Source organism: Pecten maximus, chromosome 2 (assembly GCF_902652985.1).
Source record: "Pecten maximus chromosome 2, xPecMax1.1, whole genome shotgun sequence".
In the NCBI taxonomy this organism is placed as follows: Eukaryota; Metazoa; Mollusca; class Bivalvia; order Pectinida; family Pectinidae; genus Pecten; species Pecten maximus.
Window position 1 is genome coordinate 50,742,087 of NC_047016.1, and position 24,816 is coordinate 50,766,902.

The 24,816-nt window shown below is 36.5% G+C and overlaps 1 protein-coding gene across 1 annotated transcript in view; it reads left to right on the forward strand.

The window, feature by feature from the left end:
• Positions 1-737: 737 nt before the first annotated feature.
• Positions 738-24,816, forward strand: part of LOC117322398 (contactin-like) — a 37,900-nt gene continuing 13,821 nt past the window's right edge. The window contains exons 1-10 of the mRNA XM_033877276.1: positions 738-877; positions 5,711-5,817; positions 6,957-7,051; positions 7,461-7,546; positions 9,069-9,220; positions 21,377-21,490; positions 21,966-22,289; positions 22,685-22,780; positions 23,663-23,902; positions 24,611-24,716. Coding sequence (XP_033733167.1) covers positions 5,748-5,817; positions 6,957-7,051; positions 7,461-7,546; positions 9,069-9,220; positions 21,377-21,490; positions 21,966-22,289; positions 22,685-22,780; positions 23,663-23,902; positions 24,611-24,716 — 1,283 coding nt within the window. The 5' untranslated portion in view covers positions 738-877; positions 5,711-5,747. The remainder of the gene's footprint in view (positions 878-5,710; positions 5,818-6,956; positions 7,052-7,460; positions 7,547-9,068; positions 9,221-21,376; positions 21,491-21,965; positions 22,290-22,684; positions 22,781-23,662; positions 23,903-24,610; positions 24,717-24,816) is intronic.

Below are 24,816 nucleotides of genomic sequence, written 5' to 3' on the forward strand. Positions count from 1 at the left end.
TTATCTCTAATAAATATCTTCTAAACGGGTTATTATTATACTTAGAAAGTTCAGTCATTGGACAAACAAACAATTGGTGGTCTGTTCTGTGGCTATAACAAAGCCCTGTTTATCTCCTCCTGAATCAGTTAAATGTGTTCAGTGAAGAGCTGTTTATTCTGGTCCACAGCACAACTGAGAAAAGTTACTTTAAAAGCTTAATATCATTTCTAAACTGAGTTAACAATAGAGCAATATAGTGTTTGGCCTGCAACCTCTGTCGATAATAAATACAAAAAAACAAAGTACTTAGTCCAAAGCAAACAACAATTTCTGTACCAATACTGAAAGAAAAAATGCTAATGAAGAAACAAAAACCCGCGGGGAACTGTCAAAAATGTTTAAACATGAAGAGTATACCTAGGTGACTTTGTGAATATAGGAGCCATCAAGCTGGCTAAATCCCTGTGACAAGATCTTTCCATATAATATTACCACACTGGTATTTAAAAGAAAATAAGCTGTGACAGTCATACATTATATAAAAACACGATTTGCCTCATTTTCATCAATTCACCAAATTCACAACAAGGGATGAATATCACATGATCGAGAAGATATTTAGAGCTGCCGTTTCTTCCCAATATTCTGAAGTAGTTCCACTATCTGTTCGTCTCCGTCTAAAGCTAGCTGTCGCGTGATTAGAGCGGCGGTTTTACCTGCCCGTGTTTTCTCAGATAACAACCCCGAATGTTCCTGATAACGGCCCACAGATATACACACTGACTAATATACGCCGACATTTTAAAATTGCCTGATATCATTTCCCTGTGTTGTTGTTCGTCTCAATCACAAACAGTTCGTTCTGGATATTTAAGATGAATCCATTGCTATAAAGGTAAGCTATTTTGATATTGACATATACACCTTGCTAGTTATCGAGTCATATAAATTCCCGCGTCTTTCTCTCCTGGACAATTTTGATATTGAAAATTGCGGTAGCTAAAACATCAGTTCTTTCAATCTAAAAAAAAATACGCTGTAAATTGGATTTAAATGTGTGGGTTGGGATGTAATAGAGGGAAATAGTTCGTCTTGTTATTTTGTTTTAATGGTTTCAACAAATTTCCTTTGAAATAGGTCACAAATATTGAACCAATCCTAGCGTTAGTCACTGTGATGTTATCTAAAATCATTGTAACCAATTTAAACAGATTTACGAACTCGGTGTACAGGTACCATTACTCAAGATAGAACGAAAAGAAAGAAAAAAAAACGAAGTAGAAACTTTGCCGTTAACTATTTTCAACTCCTCAAACCATTATCACCTTCCCTAGCACCCCCGCTGTCCCTTGCCCCGTTTACTTAATTTGGGATCCCCTGCTAACAGTGCTTTATAAAATCTCACATATTGAAGATATACTATGTAAATTTGACACACACACACTTACAGTATTCCAATCATCTAAAACAAAACCGCTTCTTATTGCTTATTCTTCTTCTTTCTGTACACGTTTACATAGCTTGTATTGTGGGGAATATTGATCAATGTTCTTATGTTTGTAGGGAATTAATAAGTATCTCTTTATATAGACTACTTATGGGGAATATATATCACTGTTGTTAAGTTTGTGAGGACTAAGAAAGTATCTCTCTATATATAGCCTGTCTTGTTGGAAATATATATCACTGATTTTAAGTTGGTGTAGAAATAGTAAGTATCTCTCTCTCTATAGTCTGTCTTTTTGGAAATATATATAACTGTTTTTAAGATGAGAAATAGTATATCTCTTTATAGCATGCATTATTACGAATATTTAGCAACGTTCTCAGCTTTGTGGGGAAGTAATAAGCATTTGTCTGTATAGCCTCTCTTGTGGGGAATATTTATCACTGTTCTCAGGTTTGTGGGGAATTCGTAGATATCTGTCTATATAGCCTGTATTGTAGAGAATATTTATCACTGTCTTTAATTTTGGGGGGGAATTACAACTTCAAACATATTCGCAAATCGATGTTTTTGCGAACGCTGATTCAAAAATGATTTTAATTTCGCGAATGATGAGCTATTAGAGACATGTAGTCCGAAATCAATAACAGACTACGGCATATTTTAGGCTATTTTGTTTATGAGAGTCATGCGAACATATCTGAAAAATCATGTGATTCGGTCATGTTATACATGCTGTGATTGTATTTACCTGTGTGCAGGCTAATTCAGGCATATACTATTACGGAAACAAAACTACGAGTGTGCACGCTTTACGTGCTTTTTTATGTTTGGAGAATGAGTTGAGTTGTTTTCAAGGTAACAAACAGAAATTAAAATATCACCATTGATTCACAAAGTCTGAAAGATGACAGGTTTTTAATAGGCTTCACTTGTTTGTGCACTGTTTATAAAAAGTACACCGCGTATCGTGTTTATAAACAAATAAGTTAGATACAGTAGTCGTCCCGGAAGTAACGTTTTTGACGTCTTTTTCTTCTGTTGGTTTGGTATGTCCTTAAAATAAATATTTTGCGTATGATAAACTATGCTTTTGAAAGTATTTAAGCTATTCTAGAACTTTATTGTAGCACACGTGCTTGACCTCCGACCTCTGACCTATAGCTGTATATAAATGAATGACGCGATTTTGTTATGGAGATATCGCGTAAAAGTACAAAATTGTACAGATATCTGAATTTAAACACAATACATGGCTAGCAGATATGATTCTGATTATGTGATATGGTACATATGCAATAAACGCAATTTTGTATAAAAGCTAGTAAGGGTAACGACAATATCAACATGGATATCACAACAGTTGTTATCTTCGTACGAACAATTGCATGGAAGTTGGAATCTCGAAGGACTCTCCTCGCGTTTTAACGCGAAAATTAATCCCACGCGAAATATAAGTGATTGACAGTAACTGTCTTTACAGCCTTCTTGTTGGGAATAGTTATCAATGTTCTTATGTTGGTGAGTAATTCGTAAGCATCTTTCTCGTTATAGCCTCTCTTGTGGGGGATATCTATCGCTGTTCTTAAGGTTGTGGGGAGTACGTATGTATCTCTCTTTATAACCTTTCGTATGAGGAATATTTATCACCGTTCTTAGTTTTGTGGGGAAGTGGTAGGTATATCTTTATATTGCATGGTTTGGATTATGTAGTTATAATTGCATGTCACTGTGATTTGTTACAGTTACATTTATACTTTTGTTTGTTGCAGAAATATCTCAACAGTACTAGTGTTACTATGTTATCCTAAAATGCGACTCTAAATAGTATTTCTTGACTCTTGACTTGCTCTTATGGGGAAGTCTTATCACCGTTCTTAGGTTTGTTGGAAATGTGTTAGTATTTCTCTATATAACCTTCTTGTGGGGAATATCTATCACTGTTCGTGTTTTTGTGGGGAATCAGTAAGCATATATCTCTATAGCCTGTCTTGTGGTGAATATTTGTCACATTTAGTAGTTTTTGGGGAATTAATACTTCTATACAATCTGGTATGTGGGGGACATTTTTCACTACTGCCGTTTTGCTTATTGATGCGCCGCATCCACGCATCCTAATAATTGCGAGTATAGGCATTTACATGTCATAACATGGGTAAAAGTTCTGAAGATTGAGAAAAAAAACATTTCCACCTTTGTTCCGGAAGTGGATGGGATATATGATGAAACTTTGACATGACAGTGTATTTAACCCGAAGTTACCCTAGAGAGGTATCAGCTCTCACCGATCGATCATCCGGTCCGTATACCTCTTTCGTATCCAATCACTTCATTTTCGTGTCATTCACTTTTTACAAGTTTATAAGCTGGAGTAACATTTCACATAGCGATTGGTTGATCCGTTTGTACTTTTCGTTACAAGTCCCTATTGTTGAAGGCTGACTGTTATAGTCGATGTTCCCACACTCAGCTAGGAAGATGAGGTAGGCGTATTTTTCTAATGTAAAGTAAGTCACGATGGATGATTACCTATAATTTAAATCATATATATCTTTCGACAACTATTGGCCCACGTTTGGGAATTTTTGCAAAGTTCCGCGATATTACGCTGGTTTTAGGGATACTGCCGTAATGAATGCGTATGACAAGTCAATACTATTTGTCATTTGTTAACGGAAAACAAAACAAAAGATATCTCAATTATTTGTAATCTCTTGTAAGTTATTGATAGGATACCATATATGATAAATAGACTATATATTTCATAAGACATCATAAAAAAAATTCAAATATATGCAATACAATTTGGTACTGGGTCAACATGCCTCCATTAATAATATATATGTATTTTCTTGGAGAGATGTTGAAGGTTGCAAAATGGATCTTCATCGGCGAGGTATTTGGAAGTTTTAAGATAAATGTTTCAAAGAATAAGGCGCGTTCAAATTCAGCTTTCTTCATTATATATAACATTCAGATGTCCTAAGTAGAAATAGTCTAGATTTATCTATCTTACAAGTGAGGTGAAAGTGAGGGAGATATTTAATAATAAATCAAATCTCTGTATTTAGATGACATTCCTTCAGAAATTTATTCTAGCATAAGACGCCTTCCTTTACATCTTGAAAAATAATAATAATAACAAAATGACTAGTATCATATTTGTTTACATGAACATGATTGAATTACATCGAACAAGCAAAACACAACATCTATATGTTTATATCAAAATCCAACAATATGACCTTTTAAAATTTCCAACAGAAGACGAGCACGTGCCCAAACGTTCATGTCTTTAAGCATGTATATCATGAATTTATGTGAGATGGTAAACATTCCTCACGCCTACAGAATTTGTTTCCTTTTGTACGGCAAAAAATCCGGTTAAATTATGTAAAAGGTAAAAAAAGCCAATCATCTATGATATCAATGCATATGTCAAAGATTGGGTAAGGAGAAACGCTCTTTTTGAAGTTTGATTTTATATATATATATAAATGATTATCTATAAGAGTTTACTTCACAGGATTAATTGCATCTTCTATGAATAACATCTATTAGAATAAATACCTAATAATCCAATATCAAAACAAACGAACACCTTTAAATGTGAATTTGTGTATAGTGACGGATGATTCATGTTAAAGTTGCTATGTCTTGAGTAATTGCTGTCAACCGACATGTTTGCAAACAAGTCAGGGATTTGATCTTCAAATACACAAAAACAGTTTGTGGATCTGTTTACACCTGTACCGCGTATCGCTCTACGGTGAATTAAGACGGATTGTTCAATTCCCTCTACTGACAAAGATCAGGAGGGTTTGTAATATACATCTGTGTTTTTCCCGCAGCCGATAAACGTCAAACGTTCGCGGTGTACACAATTACTCAAAAGTAAAGTATATTCTGTATGTAAACATTTACTGTAGAATTCTTAGCGTATTATTTTCGAATTCATCATAGTTACAAATGTATTTTGTATATTTAGTAAGTAGGATTACTTGTGACGATTATCTCATTCTGTGATCCTGTATATAATAAACCTGATTACTTGTGACGGTGATCTGTGATCCCGTAAATTGTAAACCTGATCACTTTTGATCTCTGACTTGGGAAAAATCGATTATTGATTAATAACGTGCCTGTTTTGCCATCAGTGACATAACAAATAATAAACATTATATCAAATGTTATCATTTTTGACCAGCCTATATCACAAATTACGTTACATTGGACTAAACACTTTTACCAAATCAAATATTTATTTTTCTGTACTCACAGACAATGTTATGAGACTTATTCCAAAAACAAAGGAAATATGAAGAGGACGACAATTGTAGTGTTGCTGTGTGTGATGGTGGTAGGATCGGACAGCCAAATAATGGGAGGTAAGCCAAAGTTCCCTTGTGCTGTTTTTCACCACGGTTGTTACCACTACATATATGTAGGGAAGACACAGAAAGGTTGGACACAGAATATTCGTCCATGACCGTATTTCTTTATTTTAAATGACAAAAAATGTATTATTAAGTGAAATAGATGGAAAAATAATAAAATTTCTTTTACCTCACGCCATTGATTTTTCTTTAAAATATTCTTATTAGATAAAGGCGTACTTAAGAATTCATATATAAAATCGCTATTTGTCCTTTGCCTCAAACATTATTACAAGGTAAAATTCTAATCTTTATTATTTAAGATCATTTAGACTTTATCAATTAATATAGCATTATATATAATATTTTATATCTTGTCATTTGCCAGTTTGGCAAAGATGAGGCTGTAGATAATGGATAACTTGCCTTGGATGAAATATAATTAGAATCTATATATAGACACTGACTGGTGCATGGAATGTCAATATCGGCACTGAGCAATATTATTATTCTAGTATTGAGATATTCTGACAGGCAAACATCAGTAATGTATATCAAATACAGCAGAGAATTTCCCTCCCACGGTCTATATATATATATATATATATATACACTGTCATCCATTGGTTTCTAAACACTTCATAGGGAAAAAATTTGATTTTCAGTATATCTGATTAAATAATAGTTGAATATTGTATTTTCTATCCCTCAATAGGGCTGTCATCCAGTATATTTGCCCATGTGATATAAAAACAAGAAAAACTTCGAGACGGGGTTCCTTAAATATCCTATGAATTGGAACCTCATTTACATTACTTATGTCAAATAACGTCTTTCCCTAATACATTAATAGTCGATACATACATAGTGTGTGATGTACTTATCATATTTCAACAAGTCAAGTGTGTGTAGAGCTTGATCGACTGCAATGTTTTTGTATCATATCATAAGTCCTGTGTTAAAAACTTCAGTAAGAAAATACTAATCTGATCTATATAATACGTATGTATAGTGATATTGACGTGATCGTCGGATCCCTAGCTACTTCAAAGACATATTTTAATGATATAGGTGACAAATATCGAGGACGGCTAAACCATTTAGTCGTTCCGATGGCATATTAACTATGTTTTATTATTTTTGACTTGTAGAATGTCCACTTGGATGGTTTTCCCATTCCCAAAGTTGCTACGAGTTTATCAAAGATCCACCAGCGCTGTATGAAGAGGCCGATAAGACCTGCAAGGTATAAAGCCTAAAATCGGATACTAGATCAACACTGTTGAATATCATAATAATGCATTTTTGAATGTGAAAAGAATCATTATGTGCAATAAAACAAAAACATTCTCCATGATTCTTTCTTGTGAGATTATGCCCCATCTTAACTGTCTATACAAAATGTAGATATAATTCTGATAAAAGATTAGATTTTAAAGGGAAAACAGATTAAAGTTTCTCAATTTTATGTACTATTAACTATTACTACCTCAAAATTTGTATTTAGAAAATGTTGTAGAAACAAAACTTTTAAACTTTTAAGATGCATACATGCAAAACAAGACATTAGTTGACGCGTTTAAGTATGAAATGGAAATTAAGGGCAACTGCGAAGGAAAATAGATTATGATAATTGAAAATATTCTTTTTTTCAGGGGAAAGGCGCTGCCCTTGTCAGCGTTAACTCGTATGATGAACACCTGTTTATCTCAAATCAACTGAAGATATTAGACATAGCAAAGTAAGTAGATAGATACCATAGGCCCCTGCGGCGAACCCCATTCTCTCTGTACTTATATCTAACAATGGAGTCTGATCAGTTATATCTATTGTAGTAGAGATCCTTCTGTCTGACATATAGAAAATGTATGGTCGTTTTTCGTTGTGAAGTATGGTCTTTTTCTGTTGTGATGTATGATCATTTTGTGTTGTGATGTATGGTTATTTTTTTCAGTGGTGTATGATCAATTTTGTTGAGACAAAACAAATACATCTGTAACTACTGTTAAGCATCGTCACCGTATAAATAAGTTAGGAAGAAATCAACTATATTATTTCAATATACCAATACCTACAGCAGATGACTATAACCTACCTAGTGTCACAAAAATGAAATTTTTAATAAAAACAATATTTAGTTATCTATTTCTCAGAATGTATCCTAATATATAGGTGTACGATATTAATGTTTACTAATTACTACAAATAACCATTGTGAATTAAAGTGTGAGATACATACAAATATAAAGATGTATAATATTATGTCGAAATATAGTGACTTTTAATAATAACTATGCTGTGTGCGATATCATTGGTGCTTTGATCCAATATTGTTTTCGTTCAATTTTCACTAGTTGGTTTAATAATTTACATTAAGCTTTGATTACTTAGACTATTGAAAATGATGTTATGAAATTATTTCTTAAGTTAAATGACCAGTCATGGAAGGACATTTACACAAAAATTAAAATCAGTGAATCAAAACCGTAATAAAAGTGTATGCAAAACGTCGTTTTATATACTGTACCACAGAGTGTATGATATGTAAATTAGGTAAGATTTTAGTCATTTGAAAATTCAAGCCAAACTATCTTCTTCTTTTCTTGATAAACATTACTTTATTTAAGGATTATTGAATTCGTAGTTTTAATAGTTTTTATCCTGTCGTCTTATACAGGAAATAAGAGACAATTCATCTGATATTCTAGATATAATACATTTAAGTATTCAACAAAACAACATGTGGGTTTAATGTTTGTTGAATGTGTACATAATGACTTTGTCTCCTTTATCTTTCGAAATCCATGCATGATAAATAATACGTAAATTTACTTGTTTATTTGCACCAATCGTATGATAAAAATGTAGTGCAAATTATTACTTTTCAACTAATTCACAAAACCATATATGTATTCCAAAACGGATACTGAGTTCTCTTCCTTACCTAAGTTATCGGATTATGTAAACATATATAATTTATAAACACATGTGATTGACTTATAAATAACTTGCATATACTTAGCATGATGCCCTATCTAACTGGTATTATGAAAAAGGCAAAGAAAAGAAAATGGCTGAAATTGAAATTGTAAAACTTAAAAACAGAAAACAGAATATTTTACAAATTGAACGACTGATTTAAAAATATGTACCACATTTGTCTCAATTTGAATTTGTACTGGGCATTCTCAAATAAAAATTTACTATATATTTAAGTGATATACATGTTAATATGAAAACTAACACTGTTGTTGTGTATATAGACGTTACACCTGGTGGACCAGTGGATCTGACCTAGACGGCCGGGTTAAATGGGAGGGCGATGGATACTTTGCAGACCCTGATTTCCATTACTGGCTGACGACGTCGTCACATGTAAATAATCCTGCCATCCACATAGTCTACAAATATTCTGGTGAGTTATATATAATGTTCCAGTCTTTTAAGACATCTAACAATGGTTTCACTACAAAAACTTAATATGAACTAACATTACTGTCTTAACTTTTAACAAATGTACTTGTCAAATTCTCAAACAGGAAGTATCATCATTCTTGAAGTAGATAATGGTAAATATTTTAGATCAGATCTTAAGGAAGAGTCGGTAATGCTGTTGGGTTTGTACAGACCTCCTACATGATACATTAATTCACAGTTTTCATACCAGTCGTCATTGTCTTGATCCTTCGTAGAAATCATAGCGCCGGAAAATAATCTGTCGGTTGGAAGGGTTCCAGAAAATCCGGACAAAAGTAGACAGTATCCCTCACTCTCCGATGACAGGGGAAAGTTCCGATATACACCATATTTAGATACATCGTTATTGTGAACAACTTCTATACCGAGTATGTACTGACGTTGTGACGTCATCAGGAATGTCCTATCTTATATTCCTCACATGTTTGTCGAAGTCCTGACTTCCATCAAACTGGCTCTGTATGAATGTCCGCCCTTGTCCTGTGTAGTCTACGTAACAGAACACTTCCAGACTCGTTGTTTGGTCCAGTACAGGTACTGTATACACCTGATGGGCGGACCAAACCAATGACATGAAGATGTAGTATAAAATGTTTTGTAATTGTTAAACGAGTATGTAGCCGACTCATTGAAGTCACATAGTCCATTCTGATTATCAAAGGCGAAACTTTCACAAATCCAGACCAGACATCTCAGAGTACAGCCCGATACTCTATGGGTCCCTACTCACACCCTTATAATTATCAGTTAAGGCTTTGCTGTCTGATCCGTTGTTGAAGGCAAACAGACTAAAATGCAAATTAAAGTCTAATATTAAATATTAGGCAGGTTTACACAGCAGATATGGGGCCTGCCTGTCATCCAAACACAGTCAATTTAACACACTGCATGGCTTCACTTGAAGCTTTTGGAGATTTATGCTCCTCCTTACTGACCAGTACAGGTCACGCCAAGGCTAAATAAACTGTATCAAAGGACATCTCATGTCCGCTTGTCAACTGCACACATGTGCAAATATATACTTAAAGCACCTGCTAGTCTTTATGTTCTCTGTCTCTCAGATAAACAAACCTTATCAAAGCAACTTCCCAGTCTGAATGTAATGGGCAAAGATAAGACTTGCATGCAGATGTTATCTTGGGGGAATCTAATTACCCTTATCACTCAGTCTTGACCAGTCTGGCTCTATCTATGACCTCCCTGACCCTACGGTTATCTATGAAGGGAGGTTTCACTCCTGCACCTAATTTACATATTCTAATTAAACAGCCCCTTACTAACAAGGTAAGGATGTCAAGAGATCCAATCAGAAGACCACGCTCGGTCACATGGCTAATGTCAATTTCTCCTCAGAAATTCTATCCAAATTGCCATTGTTGTTCTAACTGCCGGAACAAACAGTCATATTCCAAAACTCTGTGTTTTGTTGGCCTCTCATCAGAGACTGCTACAACTTCATCCATTCACCGAAATTGTCACAACTTAACAGACACATCCTCAGCAAGACATTCTTCCAAAAACACTCATCAGTTATAGATATGTCAGGACGTGGAAAAGGTCAACCTCATGAAGACAGTAACGATACTCTCTATTCTGCTGTCAGTACGACAGGTGGTAATGACAGCAACTGGGACCCTAATAAGCCAGAAAACTGGACTATAGGTGAAATAAGGACACGACTGCTGGAGCAGAACATCAGACCACCAAGTGGTTTTACCAAAACTATGCTGGTCAAACTGTACAAAGAAAATAATACCAGTGTTAGTGATGGTAACAGTGATGTGCCGCCACCTACAGATAATGACCTTACACAGCCTGGCTACCACAGCAGGAATCCCTCATCAAATGATGCAATGAAGGCTCTACAAGCACATGTAACCAGGCTGGAGCAATTAATACTGCCAAAATACAGTAGCAGCGGGACAGTCCCCAGCTGTACCAGGTCATGTCCTGACTGCGACCTCAATGACCTCACCAACCTCACCGACCTTAGAGCCCCCAGCTGTAGCAGGAGGCATACCAAACAATTATGTGCCTCAGCCTGATGTCCTTCTACAACAGACAGGAATTTCATCAGAATCTCAATAGAAGTCATACCTCAAGCCATACGCCAGCAGATAATAGAAGGTAAGGACGTCAACTTAGCTCTACTATTACTGCCATCTTATGACTATGATTGCACACGCTACAATCGATTCACTGAAGTTGGGGTGCGTACTGTCCCGCTCCAAACAGACCCATGTCCATGTAAATCTATAGGAGCATCATGTGTGAATATTACCCTAATCGCAGACAGGAGACATAGTAGAACTAGCCACAACATATCCCGGTCCTGTATTCTATGAATACCATAAAGCTTTCGCCACCAGGGCCGCAGCACTTTTACACCAGTGTGGCATTAAGGTCAACTGGGCGATTCGGGACAATCAACTTTACACCACGATATGTTCCGGATTTAGGAGTAACAGCTGCAAACTGTGCAACAACATGAATCATACCGAAGACTTCTGTCCTCTCATTTTGAATGCCCTAGGATCATCAGCAAAAAACCATAAAGGAAACAATAGGAATGGGGACAGCAACACAGACAGTAAAGGAAGGACCAGGGTCATTCACCATGGTAAAGAGGTCTGCAACAATTACAACGACCAAGATGGCTGTAACCGTGACAATTGCCCCTACCTTCATATCAAGAAATCTTCAATTAAATCAACTAAAACACATAAAACAAACGAATCAGCTAAACAATGACAAAAGGCCAACCTCCAGGATTTCAAGGCGTCAACTCCTGTCAATATAGCAGCACTAGAGAGAGACCTAAAAAACCACCCTGATAAGAACTTTGTGCAGTCTTTGATTTCTGGATTATCAGACGGCTTTGACACGGGAATGTCTGCACTACCAGACACATCTCTAATCTGCAAGAACTTAAAAAGTGCCACTTCTGAACCAGACATTGTCGATGAACTTATAACTAACGAAGTTAACAAGAAATTCTTAACTGGCCCTTATACAGAACCACTTTTTGATATATACAGGATCAACCCAATTGGAATAACGTCAGGGAAGTACTCTGACAAGAAACGCCTAATCGCGGACCTTTCTGCCCCCCATGACTCCAAACAGCATCAATGAATTAATCGCTAAAGAGGAATACTCATTGTCGTACATTAGTGTTGAGGATGCCATAAATCAAATTCCAGCATACATGAAGACACTCCAAGCTGTGTAAACTGGACATAACAGATGCCTTTAAACTTATACCTGTTTCTCCAAAACTCTGGCCTTTCTACGGTATATATGCTGGAAACAACAATACTATTTTTATACCAAACTCACTTTTGGGTGTCGTACCAGTCCTAAGATCTTTGACCTTTTATCAACCGCTCTCTGTTGGATTTTATCAAATAACTATCAGATAGAATACATAATTCACTACCTGGATGACTTTCTTACAATCGACAGACCAAATGTGGTAGCTGAACGAACAATGGCAATCTGGTGCTTTTTATGACGGTCAGTGGTTCCACGGTCACTGGCCACATCAAATACCGTATAGCGGGAAATTTTAGCGGTCATAAAATTTGGCGATTTGGTCATGCAAACTGGAAGTTAAATTTTGGCGAGTTAAAATTTAGCGATTTCCATTAAATCTAGGGTTTTAATTTGGCGTTGAGCATATATATTACCTACCGGTATATATAGATAATTATGTTATGCCCATACATTCTATCCATGCTGATGAAGTGTGTTGTCAAATTAATGTTTATATGAGTATGTGTACAAGCAACAGACAAAGAGAATTTAATCAACTGTAGCTATCGACGTGGTCATCTATTGTATGATGTGTATACGTACAGGTATGTTAAACAATGAGTATACAGGTAAAGTGTTAACATCAGTCCATTGAATGGTAAGGGTAGATAGCTTTGTTTTCACAAAAAATAATTATGATGCGATATATGTCATACTTGTATTGCTATAAAGGATAGCATAATTACAAGTTTATGTTTGGGTGTATCGTGAGTAGTTGTTCACTAGCTATAGCTATTCATACCTATCGGCATTTTGGCCGACAGGTGCAAGGCAACAACCAACGTTACGCACCAGTCGTTACTCTCGGGAGTAATCAAAGGTAAATGGCGATCGGAACGGAAACTAATGGCAAACTTGAAATTTTCGCGTCTTTTTAATTGGCGGTGTTAAAATTTGACGGGTTAAATTTTGGCGATCTATATACGGACCCGCCAAATCGCCAAATTAAAGCCCCGCTAAGATTTCCCGCTATACGGTATCCTTGGACAGTTCTGAAATGTCAATTGCTTTCATGGAACTATATCCTATCGTACTGGCCTGTATGATATGGGGACACAAGTGGTCAGGTCTCAGAATTAGACTACACTGTGACAATCAAGCAACTGTTGATATCATCAGGAAAGGGCGTTCTAAATGCGCTTATATCATGCCATTTATGCGACGTTTAACTTGGTGTACTTTTATCCACAACTTCGTTCTCACAGCCATGCATATCCCTGGAAAACAGAATAATATTGCCGATTCCTTATCTCATTTCCAAATGGACCAGTTCCACGACTTGGCACCAGCAGCAGAGAAGAGCCAAAAATCCCATTCCAGATTACGACAATGTGCCTCTATACTAGAACCAGCAGTGCGTGACCTATGGAATGCTGCAGTGGCTCATTCGACTAGAACTACCTACACATCAGGTGTTTCCTGTTTCAAGAACTAAATCATCCTCATGAATGGTATAAACAACCAAGCAAGTGTGTTTACCAACGTTACAGAAGAATTATTAATACTCTTCGTGACTCATTGTTATCATAACCTCAGATTGAAATATTCTACAATTAAGCTGCATCTATACGGAATTAAGTTCCATTGTACTATGCAGGGGCTCAGCAACCCGCTTGGATTAAAGAAACTACAGGGAACTCCGGTAAAACCTAGACTCCCCATAACTTTCAACATATTGTCTAAGTTATGCTCAGCATTTCGACAGGGTGTTTTCGATCCTGCCACAGACACTACTATGGAGGCTGCCTGCTGTGTGGCCTTCTTCTCGTTCTTACGGTGTGGAGAATTCACATGCACCACTAACATATTTGATTCTTCAATTTACTTGTGTATCAGTGACATACAAGTAGCACCAGTAACAGCATGTCATTGCGCCTCTAGGCGTCCAAAACCGACCCCTTTCGACAAGGAGTCACTATTCACCTGTTCCGCACCCATCACCATGTATGTGCTGTAGCCACTGTCATCAGAATGCTGACAGAAAGATTTATAAATGGTTGTCGTCCTTCGGACCCCCTATTTTCCATTCATTCTGCTGCCTTGACTCGACATGTTTTCATCAACAAACTAAGACAGACCTTGATCCGACTAGGTCTAAATCATTCACTATACACAGGACATAATCTATATATTCCTTCAGAATAGGAACCGCAACTACTGCCACCCAGTCAGATGTCCCCGATCACCTCATCAAAGTGCTCGGACGCTGGCAATCGGATAGCTACTGTCGATACATCCGCACCCCTCATCATATTCTCCGGAAAGCTCAAGCAGAAATGTACAAGATTTCACCTGATACTTAGTAGCCTAGTGGCTGCCTTCTGTGTTCAGGAGTGTCTAAGTGTGTACTCTTTATAGGGCGAGTATATCTATAATGAGTACTAATTATTCCACTGGATTAACAAGTATATTGATGTGCTAATCTGTCATCATTCACACAGGATTTATGTGCATATTCCATTGGATTTATATGTGTGTAAATGTGTTTATCTGTCGCCATTCAGATGGGATATATGTGTGTATTCGTTTAGGGCAAGTATATCTAAACGGTACTATTACGGCCCTCATACTCAACAACTAACAGAAACGAAGGTAACAGAACACATTCTGTAGCCATGCAGGCCAGCATTCTTGTAAGGATTACATCTGGACATTCCGAATTGGGATACAGAACCGAACTAAGGTTTACTAGTCATTGACATTAGTACCCTGTTTTCTTTTACACCTAAGTACCTCTTAGGACAATAACTATATTCAATACTGAGGCATTCTGCCAGAATTTGTCTATGACTTGCTGTATATCTTCTCAATTATGTCATATTCTCCCGGTGGCGCTGGGGATAAAGGTGTCTCATACCCTACATTCCCTCTTTGGGGTCCTCGTATCATCACATGCTTATAAACCATGTCTCTCATACTCCTTTGGGCCTATGGCAGTAAACTGACACCATGTAATAACATAATAACATGGACTATTAATGATGCCAGACTACTGCTATACACCACAAATCGGTCAATCCAACCCCAGAACCAAGGGTTAGCTGGACTGCATACATCAACTCTATCTGGCCCAGGGTAAGACAGCAAGTCGAACCCCAAGCCTAAGTGATGTAACTCCCAACTCTTGCCGACTCCTGGACACTTGAGCGACCAGGCTATGGTACCCATGAGCTTCAGGTCAGCCATACCTCCAAGTCATGTTCTCAACGGGTTGTTGGCCATAGCTTTTCAGCACCATGCTCTTCAGCATTACGGGGTTCAAATAGCCCACGGCTATACCCCACCCGGTCCAAGGGAGGTAACTGCTAAGGTGATAAGCACCCCTTATCTGCAAACTTTTTAATAAATACTGTAAATTTATCTTACATCGTTTGTTATTTTGTTGTGTAAATTAAAGTCTAATATTAAATATTAGGCAGGTTTACACAGCAGATATGGGGCCTGCCTGTCATCCAAACACAGTCAATTTAACACACTGCATGGCTTCACTTGAAGCTTTTGGAGATTTATGCTCCTCCTTACTGACCAGTACAGGTCACGCCAAGGCTAAATAAACTGTATCAAAGGACATCTCATGTCCGCTTGTCAACTGCACACATGTGCAAATATATACTTAAAGCACCTGCTAGTCTTTATGTTCTCTGTCTCTCAGATAAACAAACCTTATCAAAGCAACTTCCCAGTCTGAATGTAATGGGCAAAGATAAGACTTGCATGCAGATGTTATCTTGGGGGAATCTAATTACCCTTATCACTCAGTCTTGACCAGTCTGGCTCTATCTATGACCTCCCTGACCCTACGGTTATCTATGAAGGGAGGTTTCACTCCTGCACCTAATTTACATATTCTAATTAAACAGCCCCTTACTAACAAGGTAAGGATGTCAAGAGATCCAATCAGAAGACCACGCTCGGTCACATGGCTAATGTCAATTTCTCCTCAGAAATTCTATCCAAATTGCCATTGTTGTTCTAACTGCCGGAACAAACAGTCATACCATCCACCTCCCCACCGCCACCTTTATCTAATTGGTTGCTTGTGACTTTATCGGTTTCAACCTTTGGGCCTATGGCAGTAAACTGACACCATGTAATAACATAATAACATGGACTATTAATGATGCCAGACTACTGCTATACACCACAAATCGGTCAATCCAACCCCAGAACCAAGGGTTAGCTGGACTGCATACATCAACTCTATCTGGCCCAGGGTAAGACAGCAAGTCGAACCCCAAGCCTAAGTGATGTAACTCCCAACTCTTGCCGACTCCTGGACACTTGAGCGACCAGGCTATGGTACCCATGAGCTTCAGGTCAGCCATACCTCCAAGTCATGTTCTCAACGGGTTGTTGGCCATAGCTTTTCAGCACCATGCTCTTCAGCATTACGGGGTTCAAATAGCCCACGGCTATACCCCACCCGGTCCAAGGGAGGTAACTGCTAAGGTGATAAGCACCCCTTATCTGCAAACTTTTTAATAAATACTGTAAATTTATCTTACATCGTTTGTTATTTTGTTGTGTAAACCAACATTTACGTGTGCATTAATACAGGGACTAATAAGAAAATATACAGTTTATTTAACGCACCCAGGAAATGAAACTATTATTGTGATATTCAAGTAGAGATTCGTTTTTAATAGTTTCCAGCAAGTGGTATCTTGATAGTCTCGAAGTGAGGCTATCTAACAGGTATAATTTGGTTTTGCAGTGATTTAAATAGGATGTTTGTTTACACGCTTGTCAGATTTCTTCTAGATCGCATGCCAAGGATACAGCTTCAATGCTAACGGCTTCCGGTTAAAAGAATATGATACTTTTGTTTGACAGGCTTTCCACTGTAAAAACACAATTGCCATGTGTCAATTACAAACTTCAAAATAAACATTGAAAAAACGATAGTATACGAAGGAACCTCCAAATAAGGGATTCCACGACGCTTTACTAAGACATAGTCATACATAATCATGCATATACACATTCAGAACAATCTGGTCAATTACAATATATATTATTTTTTTATATTTTTTCATAGTAACATAACAACAACGATGCATATATTTTATTTCATTTGTAACTACAATGTATAACGTTTTAGCAAAGCAATGATTTACTTAAAAAAAGACATACAAAAAGAAAAAAAAACTGCTTTTGGTGGCTACCTAGTAATTTGCCAGTTTTCCATTTAAGTATGGTAATATGAAGTATGTCCTTATTTTCATGACTATACATTCCCAACATTAGTGCTTTTTGATGATGTTCTGTCGAAAAAAATTTTATACATGGTATCCTGGACATGTACAAACATGGATACTAAGGTTATGCCCTTTCTTCCTGACTTATCTGTCTGTTCCTGACTTTCTGTCTTTCTTGGCTTTTTCTTACGCAAGCTACATGCATCCCCTTGACATCCGTTCGCATACGACCCTGCCAGTTTCGAGGACGGTAAACCTGAAAATCAAGTCAAAAACAAATAAAGTCAAGACAAAATCATTTAAACATTGAGCATTGTTTCATGTCAATGAACGTCTATAAACTGGTTCCGGTTATTAGAAAAAATGTGTTGGTATTCGGACGTATAAAAACTGACTTTTGTTTCAAAACATCATTTTCCTCAATACATCGAGCTTCTTTCGCTTAGAACAATGAAATGATTTGATGTCAATAACAACTAATAAACTAAATTTGATCAAGATCAAAACACGGGATTTCCAACTAGAAAAAGATCGCAGACATGTTTTCGTTCTGACGAACGCTTTTGAATGTTTTACCTACGTTTTCTCTTCGTCTCTTCACTTCCCGTCTTTAACTGATCAGTGTCTGTGACCTTGAACTTCAAAGATTTGCAAACCTTTTGTAGCCAGTCATTCATGCTATAGATGTGTCAATTATCAAGTCTGCAGGTGTTAGGGGGTTGGAAGAAAAACATTTCAAGTGTAATTTTAGGGAAATATTTAATTTTGGCGGGAAAAAGTTTTCCAAAGTGCTTTTCCTGAATTACATTTAATGATTCGACCTTGGAACGTTGCAAACATCTTCAAAAGAACGTTTTATTTCATATACGATGGCTATAAACCGTTTTTAAGATAATTTAAAATTTTCGATTTTTTTTATCATTTGACCTCTGTGACCTTGAACGAAGGTCAAGGTTAATGAAAAGTAATGGAATTTGTAGGCATCCGTACAAGCTTTTACTTTGCCAAATATCAAATCTGTGTATGTAAAGGTATAGGAGAAGGTAATTAAGTGCTTTTTAGGGAGAAATTTGAATTTTGGCGGGAAAACAAACATTTTTCAAAGTGCCATATCTGCGTCATTTTTTATTGCACGACCATAAAATTTGCACATTTCGTCTTGATTAGTCATGCATTTTGCAATGCAATTAAAAATTTAAAACATTTTGAATTTTAAAATTTTGACCTCGATTTGACCTCGTTCTGTGACCTTGACCTTGACATATTTTCTGATAACATGTTATAGAGAAAAGTTAGTCCCGACTAGGAACTAAACGATGCACTGATTGTGCAAGGAAAAAAAACGAACAGACAAAGAACCTGACTTGAAAGAATAGTTTTCAATTTTTAATTTATTTGATTATTTGACCTTGAATGAAGGTCAAGGTCAATAAAAACAGTATCTTTAGTAGCCACTCTTAAATGCTATTGTTATGCCAAATTTCAAGTCTGTATGTGCATATATGAAGGAGCTGAAACATTTTAAGCGCATTTTTGCATGATTTTTGAATTTTGGCGGGAAAAAAACTTTGATTTTTTCAAAGTGCCATATCTCCGTCATTTGTTACCCGATGACCAAAAACATTGCACATTCCGTCTCATTGGATCATGCTCTTTTTTATGCGAGGAAAAAAATTCTCAGTTTCAGATATTTTTTTTCGACATTTTGTTTACCTCATAGCGAGGTCGTGACCTTGACATATTTTCTGATAACATGGCATAAAGAAAAGTTAGCCCCGACTATGATCTACATGACACACTGACCGAAAATGAAATAGAACGATTCCTTATGATGTTATAATCGTTCAAAAAACTCTCTTAAAAATCTATTTTTAGATCTATGACCTTGACCTTTAAACATATGGTCACCAAAATGTTAGTGTTATGATCAGCTCGATGTTTGCTATCATGTACTGTAATATGAACGTTTTATCTTCTTTCGGTTTTGAATTAAAGTGTTTACAAAATCTGTGGAAATAAGAAAAAGAATAATAATAAGAAAAAACATAACGAAAACAATAGGGATTTCCATCCGAAATGGAAATCCCTAATGAGGTGGAAGGTATAAAAACAATAACCTACAGGATCTAAAAATAGAACGATACACGTTCTACCTTCCTGTCATTTTCTTGGTAACTACGGCCTTCCCAATGTCAATGTGTATGTAAAAGTTCTGGTGAAGGTTAAGCGTTCGTGCACTGTCACTGTATGTGATGCGCAGCATTATTTTTCAAATTGCACTAATAGCCTTCATTTTTGTCATTAAAAGGATATGGTTTTATATATGCAAAACGATTTTTTAATGTTATGCATATAAAACTACAGGCCAATATGCAAAATGCTGCTTTTATTAATTTACTGATTATTTTAAAGCAACTATAACCGTAAAAATCACCGGTAGAAAATAAAATCCGGAAGAACATTAAAATCCCGAATATCATTAAGCTAAGACTTTACTTTATTTACGAAAATTAAAAGTATCCACTACCCTATTTTGTAAATACAGTACCTAAATAAGTGCAGAACAATAGCATTACAATTCGGTAGGTCCAACAAGAATGCATATGTTACCACTCGTAAGCAGAATTATGTGCGGACTGGTCACTTACCTAGCTCAATTCGGCTTTCTCCTGGTGGCATTATTTTCAACATTATTCGAGGTAAACAATGTTTTAAAACCCCAAAACATAGATTTATAGAATTTTGTATGGTATATGCTCGTGCGTTGTATCTTAAAATTATTTCACAATTGATAAGAAGAAATCGCTGTCAAATGAATAATGATTATATAGTAATAAATGGTATGATGTACTTATAGATTTTTTTGATTCTGTTTTATTTATACCGTCTCGTCACACTATTTTGGAACTTGGTGTCAATAGGATCATGGTAGAGACATCCAAATCAGTCGATCGAGTATATTACCATCTCGGACACTACATATGTCAGTATTAGTACACTTCACATTGGTCATTAGTCTGATAAAGGTGACAGTATAGTCATCAAAACGTCACAATATTGAATATATTGATTGTGTTATACATCTTCTATCTTATTTACATTATCAAACCGAAATAAAATGTCCCCGGAGTGACAGCACAACCATAATTAAGATAAAATCTTATTACTTCAAGAATGGAGACAGAAAAATGTACTTAACTGTTCATAAATTATATTAATATTTTCTCAATAAATGACTATGTTCATTGGTTATTCTTTCGGATGCTTTTGAATTTCACAAGAGGAATGTATGTGTATACTGTTACAGGAGACTTACTGAAAATTAAACAAAAATGCTTCAAACGACAGAACACTTTAATATGCTGTTAAAAGTAAAATGATGTAAGCACAATACGAAGTTTAAATTTTTTTAGTTACATCACAAACTGTCGTGTGATGTCTACACAGATTAAAAATTGCTACAGGGACTAATCTGACATGACATTATTGTGCGAACATGATTACACAGAAATTGTATCTGTTGTTCAAGTTTAAAAGATATTTCTACTGAGATGAGTAACAGTTTGTCCGTTTTTTCTCAGCTCTGAATCCCGGCTATTGGTGGGACAAACAGTCGAGGAATATAAAATCAAGCTACATTTGTGAAATACCCAGGGCGGAAGTTCACAGACTTGTACAAGACGAACGCGACTTCAGTAAGTAACGGGATTTAAAATAGTAACGAGATTTTATTTTAAAGTCAGATTTAGAAGGTATCGATTCTTCAGTAAGTAAGAAGAGATTATTTAAAGCGATATAAATACAGTTATTAGTACACAGTTATTAGTACACACTTTTCTTCCTTGTGCGACACTTAATGTTTACCAGAGCAATGTTTTAACGCCCATTTAACAGCATTTTATTCCAATTTTCTAAATTATGACAATAACTAACATGCTAAACATCTATATGACGTTCCATTTGATCAAATACCATTATATAAGGTATCAAATATATGTATATAAATCAATATACTGTTGTCGACATAAATAACTAGATTATAATCATATGTCTGCCTTGACATTTATTGTATCTTAAAAATCTAAAATCAGAGGCATCGTGCACCTGTCAGTTTCAAGCAGGGTATCTTTAAAAAAGATAATAACATATTTGTTTGTTTATATCTAAAAGCTTTTGGAACGAATATTGTGGATCCCAATAACGTCTTGACTGGCCCATCGTTTATCGTTCAACCGACAAATGTTGTCGTTACTGAACGTACCATGACAACATCTCTTGAGTGCGTTGCCAGGGGTAACCCCCAGCCAAAATATCTATGGTACAAGGGAGATAACCAGGCAGAAGAGATAGTAGCTTCCAAGTCCATTACAATAACTAATGGGAAACTGACGTTTGACAACGTATCGGAGACAACGACAGTTGGAGCCTATCAATGCGTAGCGTCCAACAAGTTTGGCTCTATCATCAGTGATGTCGTTTATATCACGTATGGATGTAGGTATTTTATGGATTTTAATGGACCGCATTTTTATGCCTTCTTAATTAGCAAATGGGGTTTATAGTTGTATACTATAAGAACAAACGATTCCCAAGTCAAGAAGAAAAGAAACGGTCGATACTGTAAGATTTAAAAACAAAAAATTGAAGAAAAAAATCCACTAAGAAAACATGACCAAATGTGAGGTTCCTGGACATAGTCATCTTTGATTGATGCTTTCATTGTCTGCTGATGAAAATACGGTTTAAAATACTCTGACTCTGCCATAATAATATAATCTTAATGTGTTATTGAATCACAATTAAACCTCTAACTAATTAAGTATGTGTTTTATGTCCTCTAGATTTATTAAATATCATGTAATCTATCCATCTCGTTTATCATTTTCCAGATCTTCGCGAGTATTCTAACGTACAACCGGGGGCAGTGAATGCTTCACAGTACCAAGGCACATACATCAACTGTAATCCGCCGTCTCACAAACCAGGTAAACACGAAAGCTTTGCTCTTCCACACAACTTCTCACAAACCAGGTAAACACGAAAGCTTTTCTCATCCACACAATTTCTCAAAAGCCAGGTTAGCACGAAAGCCTTTCTCATCAACCTAACTTCTCACAAGCTAGGTTAATACGAAATATGTTCTCATCACCCACCTGCTCACAAGCCAGGTAAATACGAAGGCTTTTCTCTTCCACACAACTTCTCACAAGCCAGCTAAGTACGAAAACTATTATCCTTCACCCATCTTCTCACAAGCCAGGTGAATACGGAAGATTTTCTCATCCACCCACCTTCTTACAAGCCAAGTGAATACAAAAGATATTATCATCCACCCATCTTATCGCAAGCAAGGTAAGCAAAAAGCCTTTCTCATCTACGAATCGTTTTACAAGTCAGTTAGATGTGAAAAGGAACCCTCTCATAAGCCAGGTTAATATGGAAACTGTGCTCATAAACCGTGGTCAGTTATATAATTTAACATCTTGTAAAAACGGTACCTTCCTACGAATTCAGGACTGTTCCTTATCTAACCCTTTCTCACAAACCCGAGCAAATGCATTGATTACCTTCTAAAAAAGAACAGATAGCGTAACACGTCTTACATTATTTCACAAACACGATACCGTCGCATTTATTATCTTGGCGCACTAACAGGAGATAACACCGTGATTTATCTACCTTCTTAACAAACCCGGGAGTATATCAGTCATTCCCATTACATTGTATTTCCGTTCGAATAACCGAGATAGGGTATACCATTTGTCTTCTCCAAAGCGTGTTCTTGTTCACTATTCGGTTGGAAATTAAAATCCCAAACAATCAACATCTAATCCGTACATGTTTAAGTCTTGTCTATATGTTGACAGGGGCTACGTTCCAGTGGATGAAGCAGGGATCGAAAGGTGTGGAATTCCTGATGCCTCAGCTTAATAATTACTACTTCATATCACAGGGCGGGAACCTATACTTCTCTGAGGTCCAGTCAGTGGACAGTGGCTATTATTTCTGTTCGGTCACACTGTCCGCTGGTCAAACGGGGACTCTGGCAACCTCCCAGCCAACCAGTGCTCTCAGTCGGGGAATCCGACTCAGTGTGGGTAGTCAAAGTAAGTACAACAGTACTCACTGAGTTCAGATCGTCTGCTACTCAGTCTCGGGCATGGAATCGGTTGGTGGTGCTTTTACCTGGTGGACTTAGAATTTCACTGTCGTCTGCTTATTTCCTCTCTCAAAATTATCAATTCTGTCGTCCTTTCCCGGTCCTAAAAGTTTACTGTCTTCTGCTAGTTACTCTCACCTTCAGAATTATCAATTCTGTCGTCCCTTCTCTGACCTAGAAGTAAGTTGTCGTCTGGTAGTTACTTTCATCTTCGGAATTATCAATTCTGTCGTCCCTTCTCTGACCTAGAAGTTGGCTGTCGTATGGTAGTTACTCTCACCTTTGGATTGGCAATATCTTGTCTCGGTTTTACTTATGCTCCGTGTCGGGCCTGGCGGTTTACTGTCGACGATCTCTGATTTCGATACAAATCTCCTGTAAAATTGACTCTTATCCTCAGAATTATAAACTCTGAGCCGAATCGAAATTCTCAGCCTCGGACTTACCAACTGCAAGATTGGTATGCTTGACTCACAAATAATGCTTATTATTCTACTCATTTAATTGTAAATCAACAACATGATGATATGGTAAATAATTAGTATTGTATATAGAGTATATACCATACATAAAATAAATACATTGTTTATTTATCCTTTTTTCACTGCATTTGAAAAACCGACCGTAATTTTCTTGATTTTTTTTAAACCCACAGCTGCCGCAGACTATCCTCCGGAGATACACGATGGATTTCCAATAGTTTACCCTAAAAATCCAGTCAGAGGAATGACCATATACATCGAGTGTTTGGCATACGGCAGGTGGGCTTTTTTTCATTGGTTGAGAAAGTCTTAATTGCTACATGTCACGATTTGATTAAGGTTGGGTTTTTAAAAAGCATTGATCATAGGGTCGGCTTCA